Genomic DNA, 27796 nt, shown 5'->3' on the forward strand with positions numbered 1-27796 from the left:
CAGAAATAAACCCAGCCAGAGAAAGCAGAGGGAAGGAGTTTATCTAGGTTTTTATTAACAGTGTTTCAAGAGACAATAGAAGAGAAGGGAGGGGTGGAAAGGCAGACACCACAGCAACAGTTTTTAAATTGTACAAAGATAATAACATACAGAATATCTGGTTCCATAGGTACAGTCAGCACAGGCTGTGTGGGGGAAAAGGGGGAATTAAAAAACGTGTTACAAAGTCGTACTGAAAGCAGGCAAGTGAAGGAGGTTAATAGGTTACAGCGTATTTACAGCAAGTGTCAGCCCCTGGTTCAGCAGCCCAGCCGTTCAGCACAGAACAGAGCTGTGGTGTCAGCCCCACAGCTTTCTCTTGGCTCAAGCACTTCTCTCTGTGCTGCCTGGGTAGGAAGAGGCTGGGGTTCAGCTCAAAGGCTTTTGGCAGCCTACGTGACCCTGCAGTAAGAAAGGCTCGAACTGGGGGCTCCCAGGATGGGCAATCCACACTGACACTCGTGCTGGTGGAGGGATGTGGTGGATGGAAGGCAACTGAGACAGGGCTACAGAGCCAACCCCAGCCCCTCCTGACACAGCAGCCAGTGGAGCACCAAACACCCACACTCCTCATGGCCCTCGCTGCGAGGAAGGGGCTCAGGGCTGAGATGGTGGAGCAAACGCTCCTACTCCAGCCAGCTGCTCTAGCCCTCTCACAGCTTCCAAGGTGTGAGTAGGATGATCTCAGCTACTACCACACCACCTCCATCCCTCCCGCAGCAGTGGTGGGTGGGCAGCCCAGAAGGGACACACCCCAGCCCCAACCCCCTACAAGGCTGAGGAACCAGGAGGCACAGCGATACAAATCACAGCCCCATGGGAACAGCATTCTGTGGTTCAGAATCTTTAAGAAACCTCATTTCTTCTGAGCTCCCACCCCTGCTCCATCCCCTTCTCCCCATGTGCCCTGCTCCGTGTAACCGCACCGCACGCTCCCACGCACACTCGGGCAGACGCTTGTCACCAGCTAACCCCCAGTTTAACAGCACACTGAGTCCATTCATCCCGGTTTGTCTTTGGTTGAAAGCAGAAACGCTCGGGCAGTGAGGAGAGAGAAGGGGGTTTGGGGACAGTGGGGCAGCACGGGGACAACATGGGGGGTCAGCAGAGACGGCTGCTGTGCTGCGGCCACCGGACCGGTCATCAGTGCATTGCTTTAGGAGGAGCTGTTGTTTCTCTTGCATAAATAACGGGTGTCTTTGCTGGTCTGAGACACTGGTGATCTAAGTTATACTGATCACAGCCTCAGCTTGCCAAATCTTTCTCTTTAAAAGGCATCAAATTCTTCCAATTCAATTAAATTCTTCCCCCAGCCTGCTCAAAGGAATTTCACACTGTGGAGCCCATCTCAGAGACCCCACTGTGAAACAACCTGAGGCAGCCCCAAGTGATGTGTCAGGGGGAACACTGAGGGTACCACTTCAACTTGCAACCTGAACTCATCCCATTTGGAAGCAGAAAACACATGGCAGAGCCCAAAGGTTCAAACCTAGACTACCCCATCCAGGCACTTGGTTACAGGGGGTGAGTGGAGTCAAACAAAAGCCAGGACAGGTCTATAAACGTTCTCCCAGCTCTCCAACTCAAAAGGTGACAGAAGCTGCGTGGCTGAGGCAATGGTTTGGGTCTGCTTGTGTTCTGACAACGCCTGGCATGTTGCTTTCTAGACAAAAGGCAACCCTGCTCCTGTTCACTGTGGTTGCAACCAAGTTATTATCACATAGATAACAGACACACCGCTCAAAGAGAAAGGAAGAATGACAAAAAAAGGAGTTTTTTCCAATGAGATTGTGCAACACCAAATACAGCTGGATTTGAAGAAGGAAAAAAGCCAGAGTGTTCATATCTCATCATCCCTGGAGCCTGGTTGGCCATTTATTTCTCTTAAAAACAAACTTTCTGTACAACTTGCCCGCTCTCCCCTCCACACTTCTAAGCACACACACACACACACACACACACACCCCCAATCAAACCAACCCCAAACACACACAGAAAACAGGGAGAAGTGCCTCCTCAGCATGTTTTCCTGGAGAACCTTCTTGCTTTAGAAACCACAGGATGGATTAAAGAGTTTGATTATATTTCAAACTGGAGGCATGTAATGCCTCACCATCTGTATGAGGAAAATAGAAGAGAAAAAGGGGGGGGAGGAAGGAAGGAAAATCGTTTTGGGGGGGTGGTGGAAAAAAAGGCAGGCTTTGAAAAATATTCCCTAACAATGCTACAAAAAAATCCTGACATTAAATACAGACCAACTGTATTGAATAAAAATTGCACTAGTCCTCTGGGCACATCAATAATAAATTAAATACTTAACAGTTTCACTGATTAAAAAAAGACAGCACAAAATCCATAACAAAAGAACATAACACCCCCCCACCCCCCTCCAATACTGTGTGTAGGAAAAGTGCACAAAGTTGCTTTATACATTGAATCTAAATAAAGTACCAATACATGTTAAATAGATAAATTGTCTGGCAAGACACTGCTTCTTGCATCAGTATTTACACACGCTTTAACTTCATGGACTTCAGGAGTGGGTCTGAGCCTCAGTGGACCTCACTGCACATGACTTCTGCAGGTTTCTCATGAGCCACTAATGCTGTGAAATAAAATGACCCAAAGTGGAAGCTGCATCTCCAGGTCTCACTGGAGAGGATCTTGGAGAAAGGACCTGTTGTGTTTCTGACTCCTTATAAAAAGCTGGAAAACCAACTGGGGTGGCTGTACATGTAAAACCATCGCTGGGCAATGGCCCTGCTTGAGGCTGCAGTGGAGCAGGGCCATGGCAGTGTGAAACAGCTGTTTCACTTTCAAGATCTCTGAAGCAGCCTGAAAGTCACTGGCTTTGGTTCAGTGTGGCCTTTTCCCAGGAAGGGGCACAGCCTGAGGGACACCAGCACTGAGACCCGACTGAACTGATGTGGATCAGCACAGAATGGGACAGGACTGCCACAGAGGATTCCTCACAGGGAACCTCTCAGCTCCCATTGCAGGAAGCAGCCCCAGTTCTGGGCTGGATTTCAGCTCTGCACTGAGCACAGCAGGATCTGCATCACTCAGCCCTTCTGAAGGTGGACATGTGTTTAAGGGCTTTGCTGTGCTCCTGGCAGGCTCAGCACCACAACTCATGTCACTGGACAGGAGCATCCAGTGCCACTGGAGCTCTGCAGAGCAGTGAGGTTGGCAGGGCATTTCACTCAGAGGGTTTTGTAAGACTCCAGATTTGCTTCTGACCCTGGCTCAGACCAAGAGTAACACTACCACTAGTTGCAGAGTGAGCAGGCTCAGCTAATGAGCAAGGGGCAGCAGCACACATGTGAAGGCACCTCCCTGCTCAGCAGGGAAGCCTGCTGAAGTTTAGGGCCACTTTTCCCAGAAAGAAGACAAAGCCCAATGCAAAGGGCTGGAAGCTGAAGCTCCATGGGAATGGGAAGTGGTAACCTGCAATCCTGCACAACGAACGCTCAGCGGGCAAGTGATGGTGGCTGTGCCTTCACACGGGTGTCAGGAAGAAAGGTATTTAACATGGGGCATATCAGACACAAGCTGAAGGAGACTGTGCAGCTGCACAGCAGCACCAGCCATACTCAACGTGCATCTGGCTGCATTTGGCACCACCTGCAAGGCAAACCCTGGAGCCAGCCCTCTCCTTCCTGTGATACAACTCCAGAGCCACATGCAGGGGCTACAACCAGAGCATGGTACCTACCCACGGAGAAGATCTCCCGCTGAACTCAGGATCTGCACCCTAGCATCCCTCTGGAACTGAACTGCAGCAGTAATGGCACAGTGTGCCACACTGCTTCACCCCACGGGCGGGTCTGAGTCAGCCCCGGGCTGGCACAGCTCAGCAGGATGTACAAGCACCAGCCACAGCACCCACCCGCTGCCAGGGGCGCGTCACGCAGCTTCGGCCTGGAGAAGAGCACAGAGTGTGTCCTGGTTAACGGCTCCAGGGCAGCTTCAGGCCAGGTACTGAGGAAGGAGGAGGATGCAGGTCTGCACGGTGCACTCCAGGCCTGCAGCATGCTGATGGGCTGGAGTGGGAGTCCCAGATCGCCAGCACGCTGCGGGCACAGCACTGGGCTCCTGGGATGGAAGCAGGGAGTGATGGACAGAAGTGCCATGAAAGGCATTACCCATGATAAAAAAGGTTAATGTGACCAAGCTTATTAACTTCTGTCTTCCAAGATCAGTGTAAGAGATTGTTCATTATTTAGGGAAGCACAAAAGGCCCCAGGGGCAGGATTCTGCACTGCCCTTGACCCGCAGCACGTCCCGCACAGTCACCAGGACCATTTCAGATTTAGAACAGTCGGGACCAAGATCAGAACTCAGCACTTGGCACTGTGCATCCCAAAGCTCCAAAGGGAACAGGAGAGGAAAGACAGAACTGGACTTCCAAGACCCAGATGGCACAGACAGAATACTGTGGTCTGGCTGCAGCAAAGTAGAGGACAGCACCTTCCTAAGGAAGCAGAGACCCTCCCCCTTGAACTGAGAGGATACCCTACTAGAGATAAGTGGAGTTTCTTTATTGTTCTACTTTTAGATGTGTGGATGGACATGGAGTGCTGTTGGTTCAGTCTCTGAGGGCTTAAGAGGTGGATCACTGTTGCTTTGGTGTCCAAGGACACGATTACATCAACAGAAACAAACCTGCAAAGGTTTAATCCACTAAGGGCTGCAGCAGGACAGCAGTCTGTACACAAAACGGAGTCAAAACTTGTATTGGATGACAAAAAACACCCAAAGAAAGATTGTGTATCACTGCTGCTGAACTGCAGGAGGATGGGGAGCTCTGCCTGGTGTTCCTACATCCCTTGTGGATCTTGATCCCCCCCAGATCCCAGCACTATCCGTAAGGCACTATTGCCCAACCCCAGTGCCAGCAGCCCGGGGGCCCAGGCAGGCTCAGTACCGGCTGCGAAGTGGCACCCAAGTCCTGTAAACTCTGATGTCTGTTGCAGTTGAGGGAGTTCTGAAGAAGCTCTTACAGGAGCACAGCTCAGCGTGCCTTCCCCGTTCCCAGCCAGAAGAGATGCTGCTGGCAGCACACATGCTCTGCAAGCCCTCCTGAGACAGGATGACATGACTGCAGCATCTCTGCAGAGCTACTGTAGCATGATCCCCATAACGCAGACCATAAACACAGCAATGAAGTGCTCTGAACAGAAACACATTCCCCTGCTCCAGCAAAGAATAAGAGAAGAAAAAAGAAACAAAACCATAGGAAGATTCTGCCGGTCATTGGAATTGGGGAACCCAGAAGCCCCTGGGCCAGCTGCTGAGATGCCCTACTCACACACTTCAGCATGCGGGGGAGAGCACAGAGGGGTACACATGCAAGTACAAGTCTCCTCCACAGAGATGCTAAGTCAGGAATCTGAAGTGACCAGGCAGCGAAGGGAACCACAGTCCCACGGCGTGGTGCAGCCAGCCGTTCCGGCACTGGGAGGCGGACGTGGCTTCTCTTCCCTGACACAAAGCCCGTCGCCAGCGACAAGCTTCTCCCAGCCTCAAAGAAAGTGAGCACTGCTGCTTCCATAACACTGTGCAGACTGTGTTTCAGAGCAGGAAGCAGGAGAGCTATGGCTTTGACCAGCTAACCACCAAGGGCACAAAACAGGGGAGCGTGGCCCGTATAGTCCTGAGAGCAACTAAGGTGAGTAGCCATCGCTCTCAATCCTACCCTTCTGTGGTGCCTTCTGGAGCAAAATCTCTCTGCCCCATAAACCAGCCCGTTCCCGACTCAGAGGTCATCCTTGAGTTTTCCAACCTGGCCCCAGCAGTTCCCAGATGCTGCAGCAGTCCCAGGAGAGCAGGGTGCTGCTCACACTGCCAGGACAGAGGGCTCCACATCACAATCCCTTCCAAACAAACTGTTCAGACGAGAGCTCAGTGCACGGTAACTATACTGAAGCAGAGACAGGTTCATCCCATTGGGTTGTTGGTGGGTTTCTCCTGGTGATAGAGGGTTTCCTTTTTTTTGTTTCTTTTTTTTTTTCATTTTTCTTTTTTTAATGCTATACTCATCTCCCATACTCTTCACACACTCAAGTCCACACACCATGGTCTGTGTTTATGCCCTAGGAGTCTCCTACACAAAAATCAACCATCCAGTAGTCAAGCAGGAGAACTTCACGTAGGGAAAAGACCCCTTTTTCCTTCCTGTGTGCATCTCAACCTATATGTGCAGGCATCAAAAACAGACCAATCTGCAAGAAACACCAATATACCGAGGATGGGGCTCTCGGGGCTTCTAGAAATTCAGCCCAACTTCAAGACAGCAAAGGGGAGGTGGGGGGAGTTGTCACTAACACTCATCTATATTAAGGCTGATGAACTCCTGTATACACTTCCTGTACTGCAGCTCGGTAGGGCTGTTGCTGGGATATTGACCTGGTTGTCCAAAGGGACCCTCTGCTTCTCGCATCTCCTCGTTCATTCGAGCCAGGCGCAGCCTAGAGAAAGCACAAAGGAGAGAGGTTTGGTGAAGCCTTTCCTGGTGGCTTTTTACAGGCAGCGTTCCCACATACAGCCACCACAAAGTCCTGCTGCACTTACAAGGTAACTATGTCTGCGTTGGCTGCCTGGACAGCAATGCTGAGCGGGTCCTGCCCGTCGCCATCCACCGCGTGCTGGTTTGCCCCTCGCTTGAGGAACAAGCAGACCTGACTGCAGAAGGGAAAGAAAAGACCATCAGAGCAGAAATTCCAGCTCACCCACCCAAAGCTGGAGGGAGCAGAGGACACTGTCCTCCTGTAGGGCATGCACAGCTCCACTTATATTGGTATAAAATAATAATAATCAGGAAACACTGCAGTGGTGTGGAGAAAGGAATGGGAGTGCAGGGCCTGACTACCCTCTGTAATCATGGGGGCAATTAGCCTTAAGACAATCAAGTTGCTGGTGTGATATAAAAAAAAGACATGTTTCACAAACAACCAAGTCACCAAAACCCAGCCCCCTCGCCCACCTCACCCCATGACTCCACAGCTCAATCCAAAGGCAAGAGAGCAAGTCAGAGCGATGTGTGAAGGACCTACCCAGTGTGCCCTAGGTACGTGGCGTGATGCAAGGGAGCCCGGCCTCGGAGATCTCTTTGGTTAACATCTGCCCCATTCTGCAGCAGGAACTCACAGGCTATCAAGGAACCCTGGCAAGGTAAAGGGGAATTTCTAAATCAGTTCAGCCAGCAGCACTGAGAGGACACACGAGCACATCCCAGGCAGTAAGGTGCCTGTTGTCAGCACGTGCTCGTCAAGACCTGCCGTCCACAGACGTGGTCTGGCATCACATACCCCCATCACTGCTTGAATCAGAGGAGTTTTGTTTTCATCTTCATCATTCACCCAGTTGATCTCAGCACCATGTGCCAGCGCTTCTGCCATGAGAGGCAGATTTCGGGCTTGTGCTGCCTTGTAGATCAACAAGCCAGGATGCAGCTCCCTCAGGTCCTCCAAATCAGATGCCTCCTGTTCAATCTCTGCTTCGCCGCTTGACTCCTCTGACACCTCGCATTCTAAGAGTGGAGAAGGATGGAGAGATGACCCAGAAGTTTCACGCTTCCAGCTTCTTATGTTTCCTGTTGTTCTTGGCACAAGACAGTCCTGACCATCCATCCTGCCTTCACACTAGCCGCCTCCCCACCCTTCCACCCTGTGACACCCACCTTCCTCCGTCACGCTGTCCACCACGGAGCCAAACACCAGGATGTCAGTGCTGCCATCCGTGCTCCCTCCAAGCCCACTGTCACTGCTCAGACCTGCGGGGCCAACAGAAGACAAACCAAGCCCATTTTAATACACGGGCATTCCAGTACCAGGCACAGCTGAGACCACAGGGGAATAGGGCTGCGCAGAATGTCACGCACACATTGCGCCGGGCGCTGCTGGCAAGGGAGAGGGGGACTGCTAACCCATTTAGCCCCAGTCAATAAAACTGCCCAAGGAAAAATTGCAAAGCCTTATGGTGTCCATGTCCCCACGCTGCCCTTCATGCAGGGATGCTCCGACATCGCAATGGCACTTGGGGCTGTTGAGGACCGCCCTCGCTGCAATCCATGAGGGACACCGTGACGTAGACTGGAGCAGAGCAGCAGCAGAGACAGCTTTGCAGCAGGTTATGCAGTGCCATAACCAAATAAAGACACCCCTCTGCTTTTACCACTGATAATCTCAGTTTCCACTCTACCTATCTGCTTCCCAGAGCTCTTCCGTTGTCACTGGGAAAACCTGCTCTCGTGACAGATTATTGACCATGACTGGGCTGAATAGTATCCGTAGCAAGTATCTCAAGCCAAGCTCTTAAAGCATTGTCTGTTGGCTCATCCACCTCCACAGACACCCCTTCCCTTTCCCCCAGTGCTCCCCACCTTCCCTGCTTTGCTGCTCAATGTTACAGGACAGCTGACTGCATACAAGCAACAAGGTCACGATCAGATGAAGCAACTTGCCCAAGGACACACAAAGAGTCAGTGGCAGAGCAGCTCTGAACCTCTCCCAGCTTCCACCCAAAAGCAGTCAGGATGGTAACAAAGGAAGAAAGCAGCATGTGCAGGAATTGCCCCTGTGGGAGTAGGGATGGCACACCACCTTTGTCCTGAGGGATGCCCAGCCCCTTTGGGTTGGGGTGGGGGGGCTGGACTCTGCTTTTAATTGCTGCTTTTAACTTCCCAATGACTGTACAGGCTGGGAGCCTCTGTACCCCCAGACCTCAAGCAGTTACACCCACATGACCTACCCCAAGACCTACACTTTACCCAGTACAATTAGAAAGGAAAAACAAGCCAGGCTGTAGCTAACAAAGTGTTTCTAAACCATGAGCTGAGTAGTCTTTGCAAAGAGCAGTAGCAGGGAAGTCTGCAAGAACAGACCTGAACCTTGAAAATCATCACCAAACAAGACAAGTCCACCTCAAAGGCTGGCTGTTGATCTGCTGAGCAGCTACAGCCAGATAAAGAAGTCTCTAAATCAGTGGTCCTGAAGTCATGGCTCACAAGTAATCCTACTCAACAGCCAAAGGAGATAAGGAAGCTACAACAGGAAGTGGCACATCACACGCATATCTTTGAGATTCACTGTCAGAAAAATCCCTGCTGTTTTCTGCCCAAAGCAAACATTCTTCTCTGGAAGAACATGCTCTGCATTGTGTCAGCACAAGGAACAACTCCAATGAGGCTACATGGCATGACCCTAGGTGTAACCAAAGCAAGAAAGGAGGATCCAGCCAATACCCCAAGAATATTAACACCTCAAATTCCCAGTCCCATTTCCAATGAATCAGTGACAAAATTCCTATTTTCTTCTACAGGACCACGATAAAACTGTTGAGCAACTCTGAAGTCCTGCACCTCCCAAGTACTGTTTCTGATGACTAATAATGCTGAAATCCTTGAAACTGGAACAGCTCTTAAGGCACTGCTTCAGACAAGCACTAAAGCCCTTTCTTCACTGATTTCAAGAGATAACATGTACTTGTAAGAAAGCCTGTGATTTTCTGCTGTGGTGACTCAGGACCTTAAATATTTCTCCTAAATTCATATAATAACAAGCAACAGAGCTAGTAAGCTTTAAAAAGGTGCCACTCCCCAGCTGAGTATGATACTGGAGCACATGACTAGCCCGCAGGAGATGTGGGGCACTTCAAGTAACCCCTTTAACTCCCTCTGTTTGCCATGAGATCCCACACAGGCAGGATTGGATCCTTTCTCTGAGTTTCTTTAAGATGCAGTGACTCAATGGCTGGAAGCCTTTTGCTTTCTGAAAGCCTGCCAGCCTGCCTTGCCCAGGAGGGACTGGTACTGCGTGAGTTCCAATCATCTGGCTGAAAGAAAACACATCACTGCCTCTGAAGCTCGTTTGGAGCAAGTAAAATTTGGGTGTCTCTTTTGCTGCTAGCTGCCAGAGCGTCACCTTACCTCCGTCCAGGAGGAACGGCGTACCGCTCCCACCGGGACCAATGCCACTGCCACTCCATGGGCCACCTGCTAGCGGATGCTGCATAGAGATGTGGCTGGCACCTAGAGGAAGGTGGACGGAACATGAGGGGAGTTCATCGTCACAAACACAAAAAGAAAAATTGTCCACAGCAAAATATTCTAAAAAAGGGGGAAAAAATAAAATTAAAAGCCAAAACTGAAACCAGAAAAAGAAGCCAATGGAGTACGTAGTCTGGTAGTAAAAGATGCTGGGAAAAAAATCCCATCCACCAGAATGCAAACACCAGGGACTGAGTGGATAGGAGCTTAAAATAAGCACGACAAAAGAGCAATGGGCTGGAGTTTGTGCCACTGACTCCCCATCACTCTTCTGCAGAATTTACCCTCTCTGCAATGAGGCCAATTCCTTGCCTTAGGTGTGGTGCAACGCACGTGCCCTGGAAGAGCTGGGGAGTAAAGCCTGCCAGAAGCAGAGACACTTTCTTTGTACTCACTGCGTGGGCCGGAGCCAGCACCGGTGTCGAAGTAGGAGAAGAGGGAGTCCAGCTCGTCGGGGCAGAAGAGGGAATCCCGACGGAACTTCCTCTCCAGTGTAGCTGCTGTTTTACATGGAGAGAGTTGGAAATTCACAGTTAGTAACATGTAGATGAACAACGGAGATGCAGTTCTGCTGGCTGAGCTTGCACATCCAATGCACCCAGATGTGTCCAGTGCCACACTCAGGCCCACATACACCACAGAAACCTATCTGAGAGCTGGCTGTCAGTTGTGATATACTCCAGACAGTCATCCCAGGGGATGCTGAGCAGCCAGAACCCTTCACAGGCACAGCCTCTTTTACAGGCCAGGCAGGTAAAAATAAAAGGACTTGAAACACTAAAAAGCAGGCAGGCTGGAACAGAAAAGAAAATGCACAAAGCAAGCTTCAAAGTTCCTGGACCACCCTAGTGTAACAATCCCCTATAGCCACAAGAATCTCCTTCAAGGGACAGAAGGCGATAGGAAATGCTGCTATAGACCTGGCCAACACCGTTTGGGCAAGGGCACTGTTGCTTTTACCTCTGGAAGGCTGCAGGTCCTAGAGAAAGGCAGGGCCACACCTGTTGCTAGGGCGGTTGTGCCCACACTTAGAGTGCAGCAGGCAGGCTGGCACAGCCCTGCCCAGGGAGCAGGGCAGGGGAAGGTTCCCACCTGACGACAGCATGGCTGGCGATGCGCTGCCTGCCTCGTGGCGGTACTTTCTCCGCGCCGTGGGTGCTTTCGTGGTGCTGTTGTGCCTCTGGCACTTCTTCACACACCAGCGCCGAGGTTTCCGCTCGCTCTCTGTTAATGTCTCACCGTTTGCCAGCTTCTTGAGGAACTTCTTCTCCACGTACTTCACCTTGATCCAGGCTTCCTTGTCCTGCCTGAGAGAAGAACAGCACAAAGCTGTGTGCAGGGCCACATGAATCACCTAAAGCAAACAGCCACATGGAGATGAAGCTGCTCTGGGCCATTTTATCAACCTGGGTTTGAGTCCTAAAAATCTGTATTTAAAGGGGAGAGGTCCTCGACCCCCAAAATCCCTCCAATTTCCCAACAAAACTAACTGGTGCAGCATTTAGCTGAGAGCAGAATGTGGCGTTCAGCCCTGGGGAACACCATGTGCTTCAGGTATCTGTATGGTCTCCGAGCAGGTGTAAACCCTGCAAGCCCTGGTTCCCAAGCATGTTTCACCAGGTTGCTGGCTGGTAACACCTCACAGACCTTTCTGAGAGCCAGGCTCATGCAGTCTGGGCCTTGGTGAAGGACCAGTCACACTGATGTTCCAGAGAGCTTAGGGTGCTGGGTTTGGGGATGGATAGCTTTCCACGGGACCGAGAGGACCAGTGTGTGTGCTCAGGCTCACCTGGAGCTCCCTGCGGTTGGTTTCTTAAGTCCCAACTCTTCACACTGTGCCTCATAAATCTGGTTCATGGTACTGTTCCCCAGCTCACACATCAGCTGCAATACAACAGGGAGCCAATCAAATCCTCTGGTGAGGAGCTGCCTTCCCTCTAGTCGAGCTGTCACAAAGATTCCCTCCCTGTTAAAAGCCAACACTCACCTTCAGTAACTCTGGCTCCCAGGAGTCCAGCGTGAGAGACCGGACTTTGGAGCAGTGAACACCCAGACTCCTACACATCCAAAAGAAAGAAAACTACAATGGTCACATGCCCCAAACCAGAACTGCTCACACATCAGAAGATGAACAAGATCAATCCAGTTGTTATGCATTTCTCTCTACAAGCACAGCGATGGCAGAGGGGTCAATGCACACACATACAGGGGTGTACCGGCACACACAGGTACTGCAGCAAGTGATGCTTTTGAATCTCTCTATACAAACATTACAAGCAACTATTTCATGCCACATTGTTTTTTCCCAGATGCCCACAATCCATCCCCGGCCAGCAGCACAGACCACCCACACACAGTACCTGTGGATCCCAGAGCACTCAATGCACAGCAGAATGCCCAGGTTGATGCTGGCCCAGCGAGGGTCTGGCTGACCACAGTCACAGCACTGGTCGTTCCCAGGGATGCTCTGCACTCTCTGCAAGATGGTCTCTCCCTTCACGCTGCGCTCCCGGGAGTCAGTGGCAGAATCGATGCTGCTGGTAGAGGGGGAAGCAGTCCGATCCAGCCTCTGCAAGGAAGACAGGGTTTGAAGATGCTACAAACGCTGTGGAACGAAACAGAGCTCTGCAAATCACAGGCATTGCTAGGAAGCATTACCTGGAAGAATAAATGAGGGCTAGTCCAAGCAGTGAACAGATAAAGCCTCATTAATCAATGCTATTGCCACCAGGCAGCAGGGCACCATGCGGAGCATCGTCTAGCAAGCTACCTGCTGTGACTGTGACTTGCTTGCACTTCTCCCATGTAGGGAGCTGCAAGCTCTTCCCAGGGGAACATAACTCATAAGGGAACATCAATCCAGAGAGCGATGCCAAGAAAGTGAAGATGCCAGGACAACGCTGATTTAAAGCCTTTCCCTCAGCTCAGCTTCACAAGCACGGCTTTGGTTAGTGAATAATTGTTGCTTTGAGTTAGCACATATGCTCCTTTCCTTGAGGGCAGCCCAAAAGCCCACTATCAGGGCTCCAAGACACGAATATGGATCTTTCACAGCCCCATCACTCACTTCAATGTAGTAGCTGTCAGGACTCTCACGGTACGCAGAAGCAATGCTGGCCTGAACAGCCTGGATCCAGGCCTGACGCAGCTTCTCCGAGTCAGCCTGCAGCATGCAGCTCCTGCAAAGGAAGGAAACCAGTTGGGAAAAGCAAGAGGACAGGGTACACATTTTGGTCAAAAACGGTTCCACTGCATCCTCAGCACAGCCATTCCAAGGGGGACAGCTCCTTGATTGGGCAGGCAGAGGGGCAAAAATCAATCCCACAAGCTTGCACTGCCATAGCTGTTCCCTTTGGGCATTAGGTATGTGTGGGCTAGGTCTGGCTGATGAACTTCACAGGAGCTCTAGAGTAAAGGCAATGGTATCTCACAGTCAACAATTAAAAGCCCTGGCAGCATCTGCTCAAATCTAATCTCTTGCAGTTCCACACACAGCCCAGCTACCGTGAGGATGGCCTAGGGAAGCCACCGAACTTACTTGGTAGGCGAGACGACCTCAAAGCAAAACCTCCTCTCTATGTCTTCACAGGGCTTGACAGTGCAGAGCCGCAGGTCCTCCACCACTACCGTGAGGACATCCTGAGGGGGAGAACAGGTGGCTTGATTGGCTCCCTTAATCTGTGTTAGCATCAGACCAAAAAACTCCTTCCCAAGCCCTGCTGGGTACCATACACTGAGTCCAGAAAGAGCAGCGCCAGCCCCCCACCGGGTAACTCCAGGGCAAGAGGAAGGGGTCAGGCAGCACCAAAGCATATGTCAGCATGCACACAAAGCAGCAGGTTACTGGGGACTTCACCGCCTTCCTCTGCCAAGCAGGAATATTTAGTTCCCCACAAACACCAGCTGCTGCCTCTCAGTTCTCAGCACCATCTAACTCTGAAGCACAGAGTGCTTGCTGTCCCTCTGATCCAACTCTCCTCCCCACTCCTTCCACACCACCCCCCAGCAGAGCAGGATTCCAGACAAGTGGACTAACCAGACCGTGTCATCTCAGGTACCCTCACTGACCTTTAGCTTTTTCTGGTAGACCAGCTGACTGTTCTGTATGGAGAACCACCTCCTGAGGGAAGACAGACAGACATCAGAACAGCAGAACTCAGAGGCAGTTTGTTCTGCAGCACAGCAGGATCTCTCTCCATTTAAAAGAGAGATTCTTTATTCTAAGAAACTGTAAAGGAATGTCACAAGAAGAGCTCACACTTCTCCAGTGCCCTCCCTCAGAGAGCAAAGGATTTGCAGCCTTAGGGAATGACTCCTGGCACTGGGATGCTGTGGTTGAGGTGTCAGGATGTGGCACAGGCTGCCCGGGGAGGGGGTTGAGTCACCATCCCTGGGTGTGTTTAACAGACGGGTAGATGAGGTGCTCAGGGATCTGGTTTAGCACAGGACAGGAACAGTTGGACTCAATGAGCTTAAAGGTCTTTTCCAACCTTGTGGTTCTGTGATGGCAAGTGTTCTAGGTAGGTTGTTGTACGGCAAGAAGGAAGGAAAAACAGGAACAAAGGAGTAGGACAGTCCCCTCTTACTGCCTAGGATTCCTGAGGCAGAAGCCTGTGTGTGCACACCAGGCTTGGGAGTAAACCCAGTGCCACACTGCACTGGTTTGGGCATACTGGTACCTGCATGTGTGCACAGCAGGCACAGGACATTTACTGGGAAGGCTGGAATACTCACATGTGCCCTGCCAGATGTAACATGCCTGCTGCCTCTCCAAGCAGGCTGTCAGAAAACAAGACAGAAGTTCCCTGACATCATAAAGAATCTTCCAGGTGGGGAAATAAATAAATAAATATCCATTTTGTAAAACCTTTGTAACTGGCAGCTCCACAAAAAGAAGTGTTGGGGAAAGTAACACTGAGTGGCACATCTTGGTGTCTGTGCAGGCTATGCTACGCCCCAGGCTGATTTCTCTGTACCCATTACAGGTGGTAAAACACCACCAAAGCTCCTGTTTCCTATGGCTGGAGCAAGGAAAGGGGTGTGTGGAGGGCTCTGCCTTCCTAGGGGGGCAACAGATCACCAGCTAGCAGCTTCCCATTAAAGTGCAAGTGACAGCAGGTCCAAGCGATGCAGACAGAGGTAATTCCCCAATGTCTTAATCTTCAGCATCAAATCCATCTCCCCTAGATGCTTCCTCATCCCAAGATGCAGCCTAAGATTTAGCGACCTGATCATCTTCACAGAGGGCAGTGGAAGCCATGGCCATCACCACGCTTCATGAAGATGATGCTTCACAAAGATTACACTGGAATACCTAAGCATAAAGAGCCAGAGAGGCTTGCAGCAAGCTGCTCTTTAGAGCATGTATTACATGCTCAGTTTGCAAAAGAGCCAGGATCTCTGGGAAAGGGAGACAAAACAGGATTCTCTTTTGCCATGGCTGAAATTTAGACAGAGGTAAAAGACAACAGAAGGACTTGATATGTCTGGGGAGAAGTGGGAAAATACAGGTAACTGGAAGCTGTCCCATCTATGTGGGAGCACATTTTGATGAGCTGATAGGGCTCAGCATCATTCTGAGCTGCTCTGACAGTAGCAGTGTGCTCAAGGAGCAATACTGTCACACGAAGCTGAGCAGGCAGTGTGTGTCTCAGGTTCTGGTCTCTGCTCCTCACAGCAGTGCTCTCCTGCTCACCAGCCCAGTGTCTGTGTCTGTTAGCACTGGTTCCATGCCCAACACCCTGAACCAAAGATTTTGCTGTTCTCTGCCTGCCCCATCCCACTCACAGGAGGGGGAGGCACTGACAGTGAGTAACTGAGTGACAGTGAGAAGGCGATGAGTGGGCTACAGGAGCCACGAATAGCTGAGATGTGAGCAGATCTGGCTAAGAGTGGGCGGGACTGAGGACACAGAGACAGCCGTGGGGGGACACAGACTGTGTGTGACTGGGATGTAGGATGATGTGGGATCGGGGGGACAGGGAAAACTTGGGGCCCTTCACACTAACACTGCTTTAGACATCAGGAAAAACAGAAGGTCCCAGAGGGTCGTGTTCCCTCAAGGATAAGTGCCCTTTGGAGACACCCCTGAATTCACAACCCAGGAGCTGTTAGAAGGGAGCTGCCTGGATCGGTTCATCTCTGTCACAATACAGCACAGGGCTTGGCATTAGCCTGACATGTTTTGGAACACCCTCCTCTGCAAAGGCACTTGGTGTCAGCAAAGGCAGCTATGCAACAGACTATGGGCAGAGGCCATACCCTGCTTAGGAAGCTCTAAGCAGGAAATCCTAAAGCAGTGAGGAAAAAAAGCATCTAAGAAACCTTCCAGGGCAACAGCCTGTGAGTGCTGAAAGCAAACAGCGTGACACACTGCGGTATAGTGCCGCTGTGATTTCTGCTTCCTCCAAGGGCAGGCTTCGTGCTTAACTCAGGGGAGCAGACAGCCCGAGGGGTAACTAAATTACACTGAACTGGCCTGGAAGTACTCAAGGAAGCTTCAGAGAAAAGGAATCACTGGGGGAACCTGTTCAGAGAGCTCTGATAATTTCTTTTTTTCCAGGCACACTCCGGCAGCTTCTGTGCACACTACAACCCGGGCACTGAACCAGGGGGTGTTTGTTTATTCCAAAGCCTAACAGCAGCACATCTGAGCCTTGCTCAGGTGTCTACTCCTATTGTAAGACACACCTGAATATCGTATCATTTTCCTGTTACGTGAGAGGAAGAAATGCAGGTCAGAGAGGCATGGATGTCCCGCATTAGAAACTCACTGGAAGGGTTTGAACCACTCTGTACAGCTGTGTGTGAAACCCACTGGCCATCTCAAGGGAAACCAAATGCACAAGTATCGAGCAAGGCCAGAACATGAAACCTCTGCTCCCACTCGCCCAGGGTCTGACAGCTGGGGAGACTCCTGACTAGTGCAGGAGCCAGAGCCTGGCATTCCCAGGGACCTATCAGATGAAGCATTTATAAATTATTAAGAGCAGGGTCAGTGCACAGAAAGCCATTTCTGACTCCCTCTTCTTCAATCCAACCCACCAAGGGATTCGCACACGTTGGTAAGATCCCCCCCATAGCCTTCTCTTCTCCAGGCTGAACAGCCTCTCAGCCTTTCTTCATATGAGAGATGTTCCAGCCTCTTAATAATCTTCTTGGCCCTTCACCGGACCCCCTCCAGTAAGCCCCTATCTTTCTTGTGTTGGGGGAGCCCACAACTGGATACAGTACTCCATCAGTGCTGAGTAGAGCACACAAAATACTCCTGAAAGAAAAGTCTCAGTACACAGAAACTCATTTTACCTATTTAGCTTTTAACTACTCAGCTCAGAATCCTTCCAGCAACGATAACGGTTGCTAAGATCTCACTAGAAGTGAAGAGCATTCCTGTGGAGGCAGTACTGACTGTATCCAGAGTCTTAGCCCAAATATCAAATGGAATGTGAGTTCTTACTTACCGGTTCCATGTTTTGAAAGCATTGCTAGCTCTCTTGAAGAGGTAGCCTTCCATCACCACTCCGTTTGGGGCATCAACGTTAAACTCCACCTTTGAGTCATCATAGGAGAAGTCCTGCAAATAAAAAGAGACTGAGACTCTGACAGGAGTGCTTCTCCAAGACTGTGATGGAGGTGAGCCTAACCAAAGCATCAAGAAGAGGAAAAAAAAGCCATCATCATCAGGATCCTATGGTTCAGGCAGAGCTGTCTGTCACAGCATGCCCCTGTGCCTTAGGGGGCTGCAGCAGTGAAGAGCAGCCAGGAAATATCCTCCTTCCAGAAAGCTTTTCTGTCCCTATTGTTTAGGGGAAAGGGCCATACATGCAGTTTTTTTTCCCCCCTCTGGAGATAAAAAGAAAGGCAAGTAGCTTATCATCATGAGGGCTATGAATTTCCACCATTTGGGGCAGTGTGAAGTGGAAAATAAAGCAAGAGAGGCACTTTTCACTGGCCAAGTGAGTCAGCAATGCTGCTGCCACCCCTCTGCCCTGCAAAGGGCCAGGAACAGAACAAGCCCCAGCCTTTTCACACAAGGAAGACGAGCATAACAATCTCTAGAGGGGAAGACCTATCAATTCCATTTTCATTAGCTATCATCACATGCCATCTCCAATCTGTGCTCACTCCATTCTCTCTGCCATGCTACCGGTCAGAGCTGATTTGTCAGGTTTGGCACTGATTCATCTGATAGATCTCATGGATTCTGACAGCTGGTGAGCAAGACACAGAGCAGAGAGAATAGCAGCTGCTCCTGCAGAACGTGGACCCCTCTCCCCGTGCAATGGTCTGCCTCCTTCCCCAGAGAAACTAGGTCATGAAACCAAACAGCTTTCCCCTTTAACCTGGGGAACGATGAAGGCACATTCACATCATCTCTGCACGCCGACTCCACTCTAATGATGTATTCTACCCACACCTCCCTCTCTTGAGTGCAAATATTTCTCCCTGTAGCACTCAGTTCAAAGACACAACAGCACAGTGAAAACAGCCCCATTAAGTTAAGTGCCTTTCCCAGTTCAGCACAGGAAGACCCTTGCGATGCTGTGTTGCTAGGCAACGTGCACTTCACTCTCATTAAGATGAGTTATTTTCATGTTGAGAGATGCAAGCTTGCCTGGGAGGTGTCATATTAAGAATAATACTGATACAGAAGGAGGAGATGTAATAGGACAGGACTGAGTCATTCCTTGGAAAGACAGCATGATGCCCAATTAGACACTGGAAACTGCTCTAAGGCACCCAATTAAGAGAGGTCTGCAGCCCCAAATTTTCTTGCTGTAAGCGGGTGAATCCCATGGGGGCCCCTCTTCTGCAGCTGTCTTTCACTGCAGACAAAGGCTAGAGGGAATTTTCCTCTAACATGTAGATATCTAAGTGTATGATTGTTGTACAGTTGTTTCAAGGTTACAGTTCAATACATAGATGACAGTTTGCACTGTTTTCTAATAAATTATGCAAACAGCCAAAAATCCAGACTGTTGGACAGTACACAGCAAGTGTGGGGCAAAACCCTCCCAAAATTCCCTCTAAAATGACCACAGGCTGTGCCTCACTTCGTGGTAGAGGAAAAATAAGAGGGAGGGTCTAAAGATGATCACTCGACATCTTCTGCAGCCCATTGGTAATCAAGAGGTGTGATGGTTAGGAGGACACACCACCCATGTGTGCAGGAGGAACAGATGGGCATCACTGGAGTAAATCCACTAAAAAACAACCCATGGAGTCAAGCAAGGTGTGAATTCAACCTCACTGAGTCTGTGCTGTGTTACACCTCTCTACAAAGGGGCTGGCTAAAGCAGAGTAGCTGAAGGCACATGGAGCATCCTTTGCCTTCAAAGGAGCTCTGACCTGCTACAAGCCCAGCTTTAGAAAGAGAAAATAACACACAAAGCCACCAAGTGCTGATACAGCTGACAGAGCCATCTGGATGATGCCAAACACAGAAACACACTGCTGGGAAGAACGGCTTGTGTTTGCATTGGAAGATATTCCCCTTCCTTCTCCTCTCATTGCTTAGGAAACATCCCCAGGTCACATTCTGCTCATATTTCTGCTGGTGTGATTCCTGAGCAGCACCACTGCTAGGTACAGAAGTACTGCAGGGCAGCTGAAGGCAGGATAGCCTACCAGAGCTGTAGGTTGGGTTTGTAAAGTAGGTACAAATCAGAGGAGAGATCCAAGGGATCAGGGCCAGTCTGCCTCATCCCCAGGCACACAGCACGCTGGCACTCAGGGTCACTCTGTTCCCTTCCTCTGCACTCTGCATGGAAACACCCAAAGTCTTTGCAGCAAAGCTAAGAGTATTGAGAGACAAGCACAATAATCTGGAAATTATTCCCTTGATGAGTATAATTTTTTCCTTTCTCAGCCAGGAGAGGTCAAAAGGGAAGCATGCAGAAGTGGCTCAGGCAGCTGAAAGGCAAAATCATGGTAACTGCAACTGTGAAGCTTCCAGCACACTAGACTGAGCTTAAACCCTGGGCTGAAATAGACTCCTGGGTGTACTGTCCTGCTGTAGCCCACAGAGGAAGTGTGCTTACACAGCCATTCAAAAAGGGACAATTTTCTGGAAAAACAGTTGCTAGAACATCTGTTGAAACCCAATTCCAGGTCAAAGCTATCCTAGGAACCATCTGAGATCATCTTGCCACTGGCATTGAAGCACCACAGCAGCATGTGGCCACAGCTGGATACACACAGATGTGCAACGGTGAATCCCCTGAACTGGCAGCCCTGGCCTCTGTGTGTCCCTCTGTCTGTTCTGCTCATTGACACCAAAAGATTTAGATCCTGTTAGTTCTGGGAAATGAAGTTGAGGGGTCCTGGCTGATAGATGTTGCTCCTGCCAAGCACACCACCAGCTACGCCATCAGTAAGCCTGACTCTCGTGAGGGATGCAGTGCATCAGTGGGCTGTCTGGCTCCACACAGCACTAAGAAATTAAATAAACAAAATTAAATAACCTTCCAGCTTTGTAAGCCAAGCTGCAGTGTCTGGGAGGTGCTGGAGAAGGAACCTGTCTCCCATTCTACAATACTCAAAAGCAACTTTGAGTCAAGTCCTACCCCTGACAAAGCAGGGTAGGAGTGCACACACATCAGCTTTCTCTTGACCCTTCTTTCTCCATTTCCTGCTCAGACAGTTTATTAAACGACCTTTTACTGAACTCTTCCCATGACTGCAGTGCACATGAGTAGGTAAGTCTGCTCTAAGTGAGCTTGGGCCGATTTATTAAGTCTGTTTAGCACCTCATTGTCTCTGGGACACAAGAAACACTTGACATGGAAAAGGCTTCCTGCAATGGAGATCCGAATGGCTGCAACTGCATATGCAACCATGATCAGCACCAGCAGTGACACCTGGGACCACACATTGGTAACATAAATTGGAGATGTCTTCCAAGATCAGCAGTCAGATTTCTGCTATCATCTGCTTCCCTCTCTTCACTGGCTCTTAATAAGTGACATCAGTCCTGCCTCACTGTCCCCTTCTCAGTCCTGTCCCTCTGAGTTTGCACACCAGGCTGCCTGGGAACAGACTCTTTCAGAAGTGACATCACAATGGTTTCCATGGGAGCGCACTGAACGCTGCTGAAGCAACAATGAGGTACCACATTCCAAGGGACACATCCACAGGGATGGGAAAAAGGACATTAACGTGGACACGTTCAAACCAGCAAATGGAAAGGAAAAGCCCAGCAGGGGCACAGACAGACCCATGAGAGAGGGAAAAAAGCAAGACACAACAAGAGGAAAGCAGCCAATGTGAGGGTTGCCTCGCGGCCTGCTCAGTTCAGGAGTCCCTGTCCAGCCCCGCCAGAGGCCAGGCCGGCTCTAACCACCGCCCCGTGAAGGCCGCATTTCATGCACAGAAAATGGCTGATGAAATTAGAGAAGTAAATAAGTCTCCAGCTTCAGCAAACAGGCTCCAGATGAAGAGCAAAAGTGCCCTTCATGAGCTGGGAATCCCCAGGCAGGGGGAGGTGTCCCAAGTCCAGAGCCCTGAAACGGGAAGGTCTGGTTCACAGGGTCATCCCCGGCCCAGGGGACACAACACCCTGCTGAGAACAGACAGACTCCTCCAAAACACCAAACCTTCCTTAAAACTCTTTAAAGTACAGTCACTACAGCAATGTCGCTCCCTGAAAAGCCATAGCCTTACTCCCTCAGTGGGTCAATTCAAGGTGGAAAGAAGGATATTGTCCTTTTCCACACAGCGTTCTGATTTCTACAGGTGGAAAAGACCTATTGAAACTGGGTAGTCCTGACCACTGACTCATTTCAGCCCAGGTGTCTCCAGGTATTCACAGCAGCACACCTTGCTACCAAACCTCTATGCTACTTTGTTTTCATTTGGGATAAGCAACACCACATGTGATACATGCTTTCCCTCACAGAAGACAAAGGCTTTATTCAGAAGTACCCTCTTCACTGCAATGATGCTCGGTGCTTAACAATAAGCATGCACACCCTCAGGACATTATGTTCACCCCCATGCATTGAAAAGAACTTCTCCTGAAGGCAAGTTAAAAGCTGGGACTAGTTTGGCTTTTTGGTTTAAGCAAACAGAATTCAGAGGGATATTGACACTCCCTGAAGATGCACACACCCCCTCACACACACACAAACACTGGTACACACACGTTCTGTTCTGCTGCCTGAATATATTTCCAGCTTTTCTCTCTCTGTCTATTTTTACCTCTCTGTACATACTGTGCACAACCCAAACCCCTTGGAGGCAGATGGGATTTGGAGGAGGGCTCCCCACCTACATTCCCATTCTGCACAGACAGCTGTCATTTATTCTGGCCAAATCCCATTTACAGACCTTTTGTTTCTTCAATTGCCTAATGCCAAATGATCTCCCTGCTCTGCAGCTCGCCTGCAGATGATGTGCAGAGACCTGTGCCCTGCCCCGGAGCTTTTCCCTCCCAGAAAAACCCCACATTTGCCCTCCTGCAGCAATAAAGCTGTACTTGGGTTTTGGGTCACATCAGCAAGCAAGGTCCTACAGACACAAACCTTGCTCCCCCCAGGGTGAAGCACCCTCTAAACTTTCTCCCCAAGTCACACCAGCCCTGTGGGGATCTCCTTACCAGGAGGTATTCAAGCCTGCCGAAAATCTTCATGCTGCCCGCTGGAGGGATGCTTGCTGCTCCTGCCGAGAGCAGCTGTGTGTCCTCTCTCTCTCTCTGCTCGCTCTCTAGAGCAGCATCTCCGCTGAGCACCGTGGGCTGGCAGGGAAGGAGGGATTTCTTTTTTCAGCCCCTTCTCCTTTACCCCTCCTACTCCTTTTTGGGAAGCTTTAAGCTCTGCCGCTGGCTCCTGTCAAAGCAAGGGGCACTGGGCGAAGGAAGCCCAATGGCCTCTGGGGACCACCTGCCTCCCCCTCCTCCTCCTCCTGCTGCCTATTCACATCAACCCGCTCAGAGCAAGGGCTAATTACCATACAGCTGCCACGCAGGAACAGAAGGGCCTGGGAGAAGCCAGGCAACGGAGCAAAGTTGACAGAAGATGCTCACCAAGTGCTTCCCTGACCTGAACAGAGCCACTTGTCTGCCTCTAGCAGGGTCGCTTCCCCCACCCTCCTCCGGTCAGTGATTCCACCCTGCTCCACTGCAGCCACAGAAAGCAGGGTGCTGGGGTGCCATATGGCCCCCAGGTTGTACCTACCAGCTGGATTAAGTGAGGCAGAGTGCTCTGCCTTGGCACACCATCCTCCCTTCCCTGGCCAAGGGAAGCTCAATTGCCTCCCTGCTACTCCAGGCAGAGGAATAGGTATGAGGCTGCAAAGAGATTTTACATAGCCCCAAATTCTTCCACCGTCAATTTTGGCACAGTGAAGGATTCAGAAAGGGCTGGATCTACTAAGGGGGACAGTTTGAAGTGACAGTTGCCCTAGGAATCCACCCCAAAGGTGGAAGACGTTCAGTGAGGGAGGATGGGTAAAAGGTAGCATAGGAAAGAGACACCTGAATTCCAGTATCAAAGAAAAGCACCATGATTCACATGGAGTTTCTCTCCTACCAACTTTATTTTAATTAAAACTATAACAAACAAAATGCCACAGACCATTTCCTTAGGAAGTTGGCTACTGAAAACTGCCCTCCACGTGCCACAAAGGTGCCCAAAGACAATTCAATTCCTTGTCTTCAGAATCTGCACAGCTCTTCTACCCCAAGACGACTTCAAAATGTACTATTACAACTGGGTTCCCTCCCTTGCTGTCATGCCTTAGCACGCTGTTTGGGAAGACACTGTGGTGAAGAAAAAACCACAATGCTGCTATCACTCCTCTCTAATTAAGCATAACTAAATCTCCAAATTTTTGAAGAGACCAGAGGGTATTCTGTGCTCAGCATGAAGACATACATTCAAACCAGCGCTGTGCACCCCTTGGAGATGGTGGGATGCTCACCAGATGCAGAGTGCTGTGCTCCACTGCAAAGGGAGCAGCAGCACTGACTCAGAGGAGCTGAAAAGCACTCCCATTCCTGGGCAGGAAGCTTTACATGGCAGAAGGGATGCTCAGCTCTTACAGGCTTATGCAGACACAGACACAGCTCTGTGCATATGTATCCTAATGAAGAGTAATTGCTTGTTCTCCTCTCTTGGAGGCTGATCTCTGCTTCATTCCCTGCTAGTGCAGTCAGCAGAGCCACAGAAAGAGATTTAACTGAAATGCACTGAGCTAGAGAGATTTTCCATGTTCCCTTGAATGAAGCCATCACTCCAGCCACATCCCTGGGGAACTGGGAGTTCACAAATGGATTTACCCCTCCCTCAGAACACTTCACTGAAGGGACCATATGCAGAGGCTGATGCACAGGCAATGTCTGTCATTAGCTTTCAAATCTGGTTACCTTTCCATTTCAGGGGTTCAATATTTTTGAGAGAAAGCATTAGAAGGAAGCACCAGCCACTGAGAATCCTCTGGTTGAGAAGTATTGATCCACACAATTGCCTGCCAGATACGGATTCCTTAGGGATCCCTATGTGAGGCTTGGTTCACAAACAGCTCTCCCAAGGGTCTCTGAGCCCCCCCCTTACTGTGCCCACAGAGCTTGTGTGTTGGAAGACCATCAGTGCCCTGTGGTTACGAGCCCATGTTGCCAATTCACCTCTCAGCAGACCCATGGTCCTCAAAGGATCCTCAGCACTGAACACAAGTACTGCTGCCACTGCAACACTGAGTCAGGACTGACACCACCCAGAGTAAGCAGAAACCTTATTTGAGCACAGGACTGACAGCTTCATGAGGCTGAAACCAAGCTCACTTGAAACTGGGCTTTAAAATGACACCTCCAGTGTTCAGGCTACAGCACTAATGCTGCAGCAGGGTTTGGTTTGCTTTCAAAGGCAGGACTTTGTAAACATCCAGCGCAGCAAAGTGCTAATGCTGAGCAATGAAGATGCCAGAGAAAGGGAATGCATGTGTGTACTTACCTGCAGGAGGGTCTGCAGGAACAGGCCATGAAAGAGAGAAGGGAAAGGAAAAAAATTAATTAGTTGATGTTTCTACAAGCCTCAGATTTGGAATAATTCCCAGATGAATGGTCTGGAAAAATCAGAGCCCACACTAACCAGAGACGCATCCTTGCCGAAGGCTCAGTCTTGTTTGATAATAAACCCTCTTATCTTGCCAGCTCATGGTGGTTCCTCCCAGTTACAGGGGGGGAACACACACAGGGGGTTGCCACAGCTCTGCTGCCAAGAACAGCTTGCTCAGCCCTGGCAGCTCCGTTGCTTGGGTGCCCACAGACCTTTCCAGAGTTACACAGCTCAAGGCTGTAACTGTGTCATACCACAGGAGCTAAGCAAGAATCATCTGAACTGCAGCTTGGAGCATCCTTGCATAAACAATTTCACTGCAGCACACTCCTCTCAGCAGCAGTAGAGCCCTGCTTGCTCTCCCCCACGACCCATTAACATCACTTCAAGTACAGCCTGAGTTCACCATGAATGATGAAGAGGCCCTGCAGCAAGTCCTGTCCACAGGAGTGCATCCACTCCATCTGCTGGGTGATTTCTCAGGGCTTGTGGCCATCTGGTTGGGCTGGGCACTCAGGCACACTACTGGCCTGCTGCCTCACCACAGGGCTGGGCAGCAGGAAGTGTCAGAAGGGACATCCTAATGCTGCAGTAGCTGGTTTGCATGAAAAGCAACCTTACTTAGCCAGAGGAAGAGGCCCCTCATCAGATGGCAGCTGCCACCATGTGATCCAGACAACCACAGATAGAGAGAAATGCTACATGTGCCACACCAGACTTACCCTCTGCTGTATCATTGCATGCTTGTGCTCCATCTCCCTCTTCTCCACTGCAGAATCAATCACCAGCTGGTCCAGCTAAAGGCAGGGAGGAGAACACCAGGTGTAAGAGTCAGGAAGGAGATTTAAGCCCCTGTCCATCTCTGCTTCCCCCACTCTGGGATTACAACAGCCCTTCCTAACATCAGAAGTCCCCACAAAGGGAAAAGGGCTGTGCTTGGGGATGCACCAAAAGTAACCATAGCTCTTGGCTGCCACCCCACAGGGCAGCATGGCTTATCCAACATCCAACAAGCACAACGCTCTGCCCACTCCTTGATTACCAAGTACAGTAGCTGCACAGGGCAAAGGGGTACAACCAGGCAGATGGAGTCAACCATATTCTCTGTGCCCTCACCTCTGTGGCTAGTTTCTTCATGTAGGGATCCAGCTCATGGAGAAGACTGTAGCCCTGCTGGAAGAAGGTATACTGGGCATGCATGAAGGACAGCATCTAGGGAGGGAAAGAACAGCAAGGTCAGAACAGGTTCTGGGAAGAAACAAGTGCAATCAGTCCTTCTTTATTACCCACAAACCTCTCCAAGGTCTAACCCTTCCCTTCCTAAAGCAATCTATGCATTAAGTGCCTCTCCCTCCGCTCTTTCTTCCTCTCACAAGTCCTTCCACAGTCAGGCAAGCCCTGTCCTGAGCACAAAGCAGTAAAAGCAGTGCCCTTCACCCCTGAAAGTCCCCTCCAGCTCTGTCCTGAGGATTATCCTGCTGGTCTTCCATCCTCCCCTTGTGAGCACACCTGCAACCCCCATATCAGTCCCAGACAGTATCTCCAGGGCAGACTGAGGAGTCGGTGTGTCAGCCCACACCACCTGAAATGGAGAGGGCTGCCTTCCACTGAGCCATGAGTGCAGCACAGAGCACACAGAGCCCTTACCGCATCCAGGATCTCAAACTTCTTCTTGGCCTGCAGGACATTGATCTGTGAAGGAATCAAGAGAAGACTCTCAGCATCAGCAGCAGTTTAGTGCTGAGAGCTACGCAGCCACCTTGCTACAATACCCCAGCACCAAGCCACAGACTATTCAAGGACATTGTCAGAAAGCTCCTCTCAGACAGCTGAGGTGAGTCCTGGGTGGAATAAAGAGGAAAACAGCACAGACCTTCTCTGACCATGGCTGCTACTGACTGAGGTCACTGCTAGGTGCAGGTCTGTTCAGGGGCTGTCAAACAGTGACCTCAGAGTGCAGCCTGGTGTCACACAGAGTACATGTTTAGTCTATCAGGTCACTGCTCTCTTAGCAGGCTAAGGGGTACCAGTGTAGCATTATAGGGTTTTTCAGTACTTGTAGTGAAGCCAGACAGGAAATTGTGGTACCTGTGGGGGGGCAACATCCTGATCCATGCTCCCTCCCTGGCTTTTCAGGCATGAACATACACACAGATGTTTACATACACAGAGGTCCAGACATTTGCCCTTAAGGACACATTCTATATGTTAGAGCAGATAATGATTTGCAGAGAACACTTGACAGTTGTGTTTGGTCCCTCCCTTCCAGTAGCTTCACAACACTGTTTTGCCAGCCTCTCTGGAGAGTTCTAAAGATCCAAGCAGCATCCTGTGACTGTTTCAAGGAGATGCAATCAGATACAGAACTCACAGCTCCACCAGTTATAGTCCACTCATCCCAGCACAGCCTCCTGTTCCATACAGACAAGCTGGATTATGCCAAAAAGGCAGCTCAGAGAACCCTGGCACCTACTGCAGTACAGGGCTTTGCCAACCATACTTCAGTTCACAGTGGTACAACTACACCAGTTCCTGGGATTACAGCAAACCTGGGTGGTTTCATGTTCCATCACACACCAGCCCTAAGAACTCCCTGCCTCAGGGGGCAGAGGGGAAAAAAATCCAACAGATGAATTAGTCCAGCACCCCTTTTAACCCA

General features: G+C 50.3%; 1 protein-coding gene across 1 annotated transcript in view; it reads right to left on the reverse strand.

The window, feature by feature from the left end:
- ACAP3 (ArfGAP with coiled-coil, ankyrin repeat and PH domains 3) overlaps positions 1–27796 on the reverse strand; it is a gene marked incomplete at its 5' end in the record, with an annotated part of 88821 nt that overhangs the window by 3132 nt on the left and 57893 nt on the right. Inside the window, 17 exons of the mRNA XM_084274658.1 lie at positions 6448–6509; positions 6613–6723; positions 7095–7204; positions 7350–7570; positions 7721–7813; positions 10483–10587; positions 11180–11394; positions 11877–11971; positions 12075–12144; positions 12448–12656; positions 13155–13266; positions 13626–13726; positions 14156–14207; positions 17548–17660; positions 25860–25934; positions 26254–26349; positions 26785–26829. Coding sequence (XP_084130784.1) covers positions 6448–6509; positions 6613–6723; positions 7095–7204; positions 7350–7570; positions 7721–7813; positions 10483–10587; positions 11180–11394; positions 11877–11971; positions 12075–12144; positions 12448–12656; positions 13155–13266; positions 13626–13726; positions 14156–14207; positions 17548–17660; positions 25860–25934; positions 26254–26349; positions 26785–26829 — 1885 coding nt within the window. The remainder of the gene's footprint in view (positions 1–6447; positions 6510–6612; positions 6724–7094; positions 7205–7349; positions 7571–7720; positions 7814–10482; positions 10588–11179; positions 11395–11876; positions 11972–12074; positions 12145–12447; positions 12657–13154; positions 13267–13625; positions 13727–14155; positions 14208–17547; positions 17661–25859; positions 25935–26253; positions 26350–26784; positions 26830–27796) is intronic.

This window comes from Gallinula chloropus (genome assembly GCF_964237585.1).
Source record: "Gallinula chloropus genome assembly, chromosome: 23".
Taxonomy (NCBI): Eukaryota; Metazoa; Chordata; class Aves; order Gruiformes; family Rallidae; genus Gallinula; species Gallinula chloropus.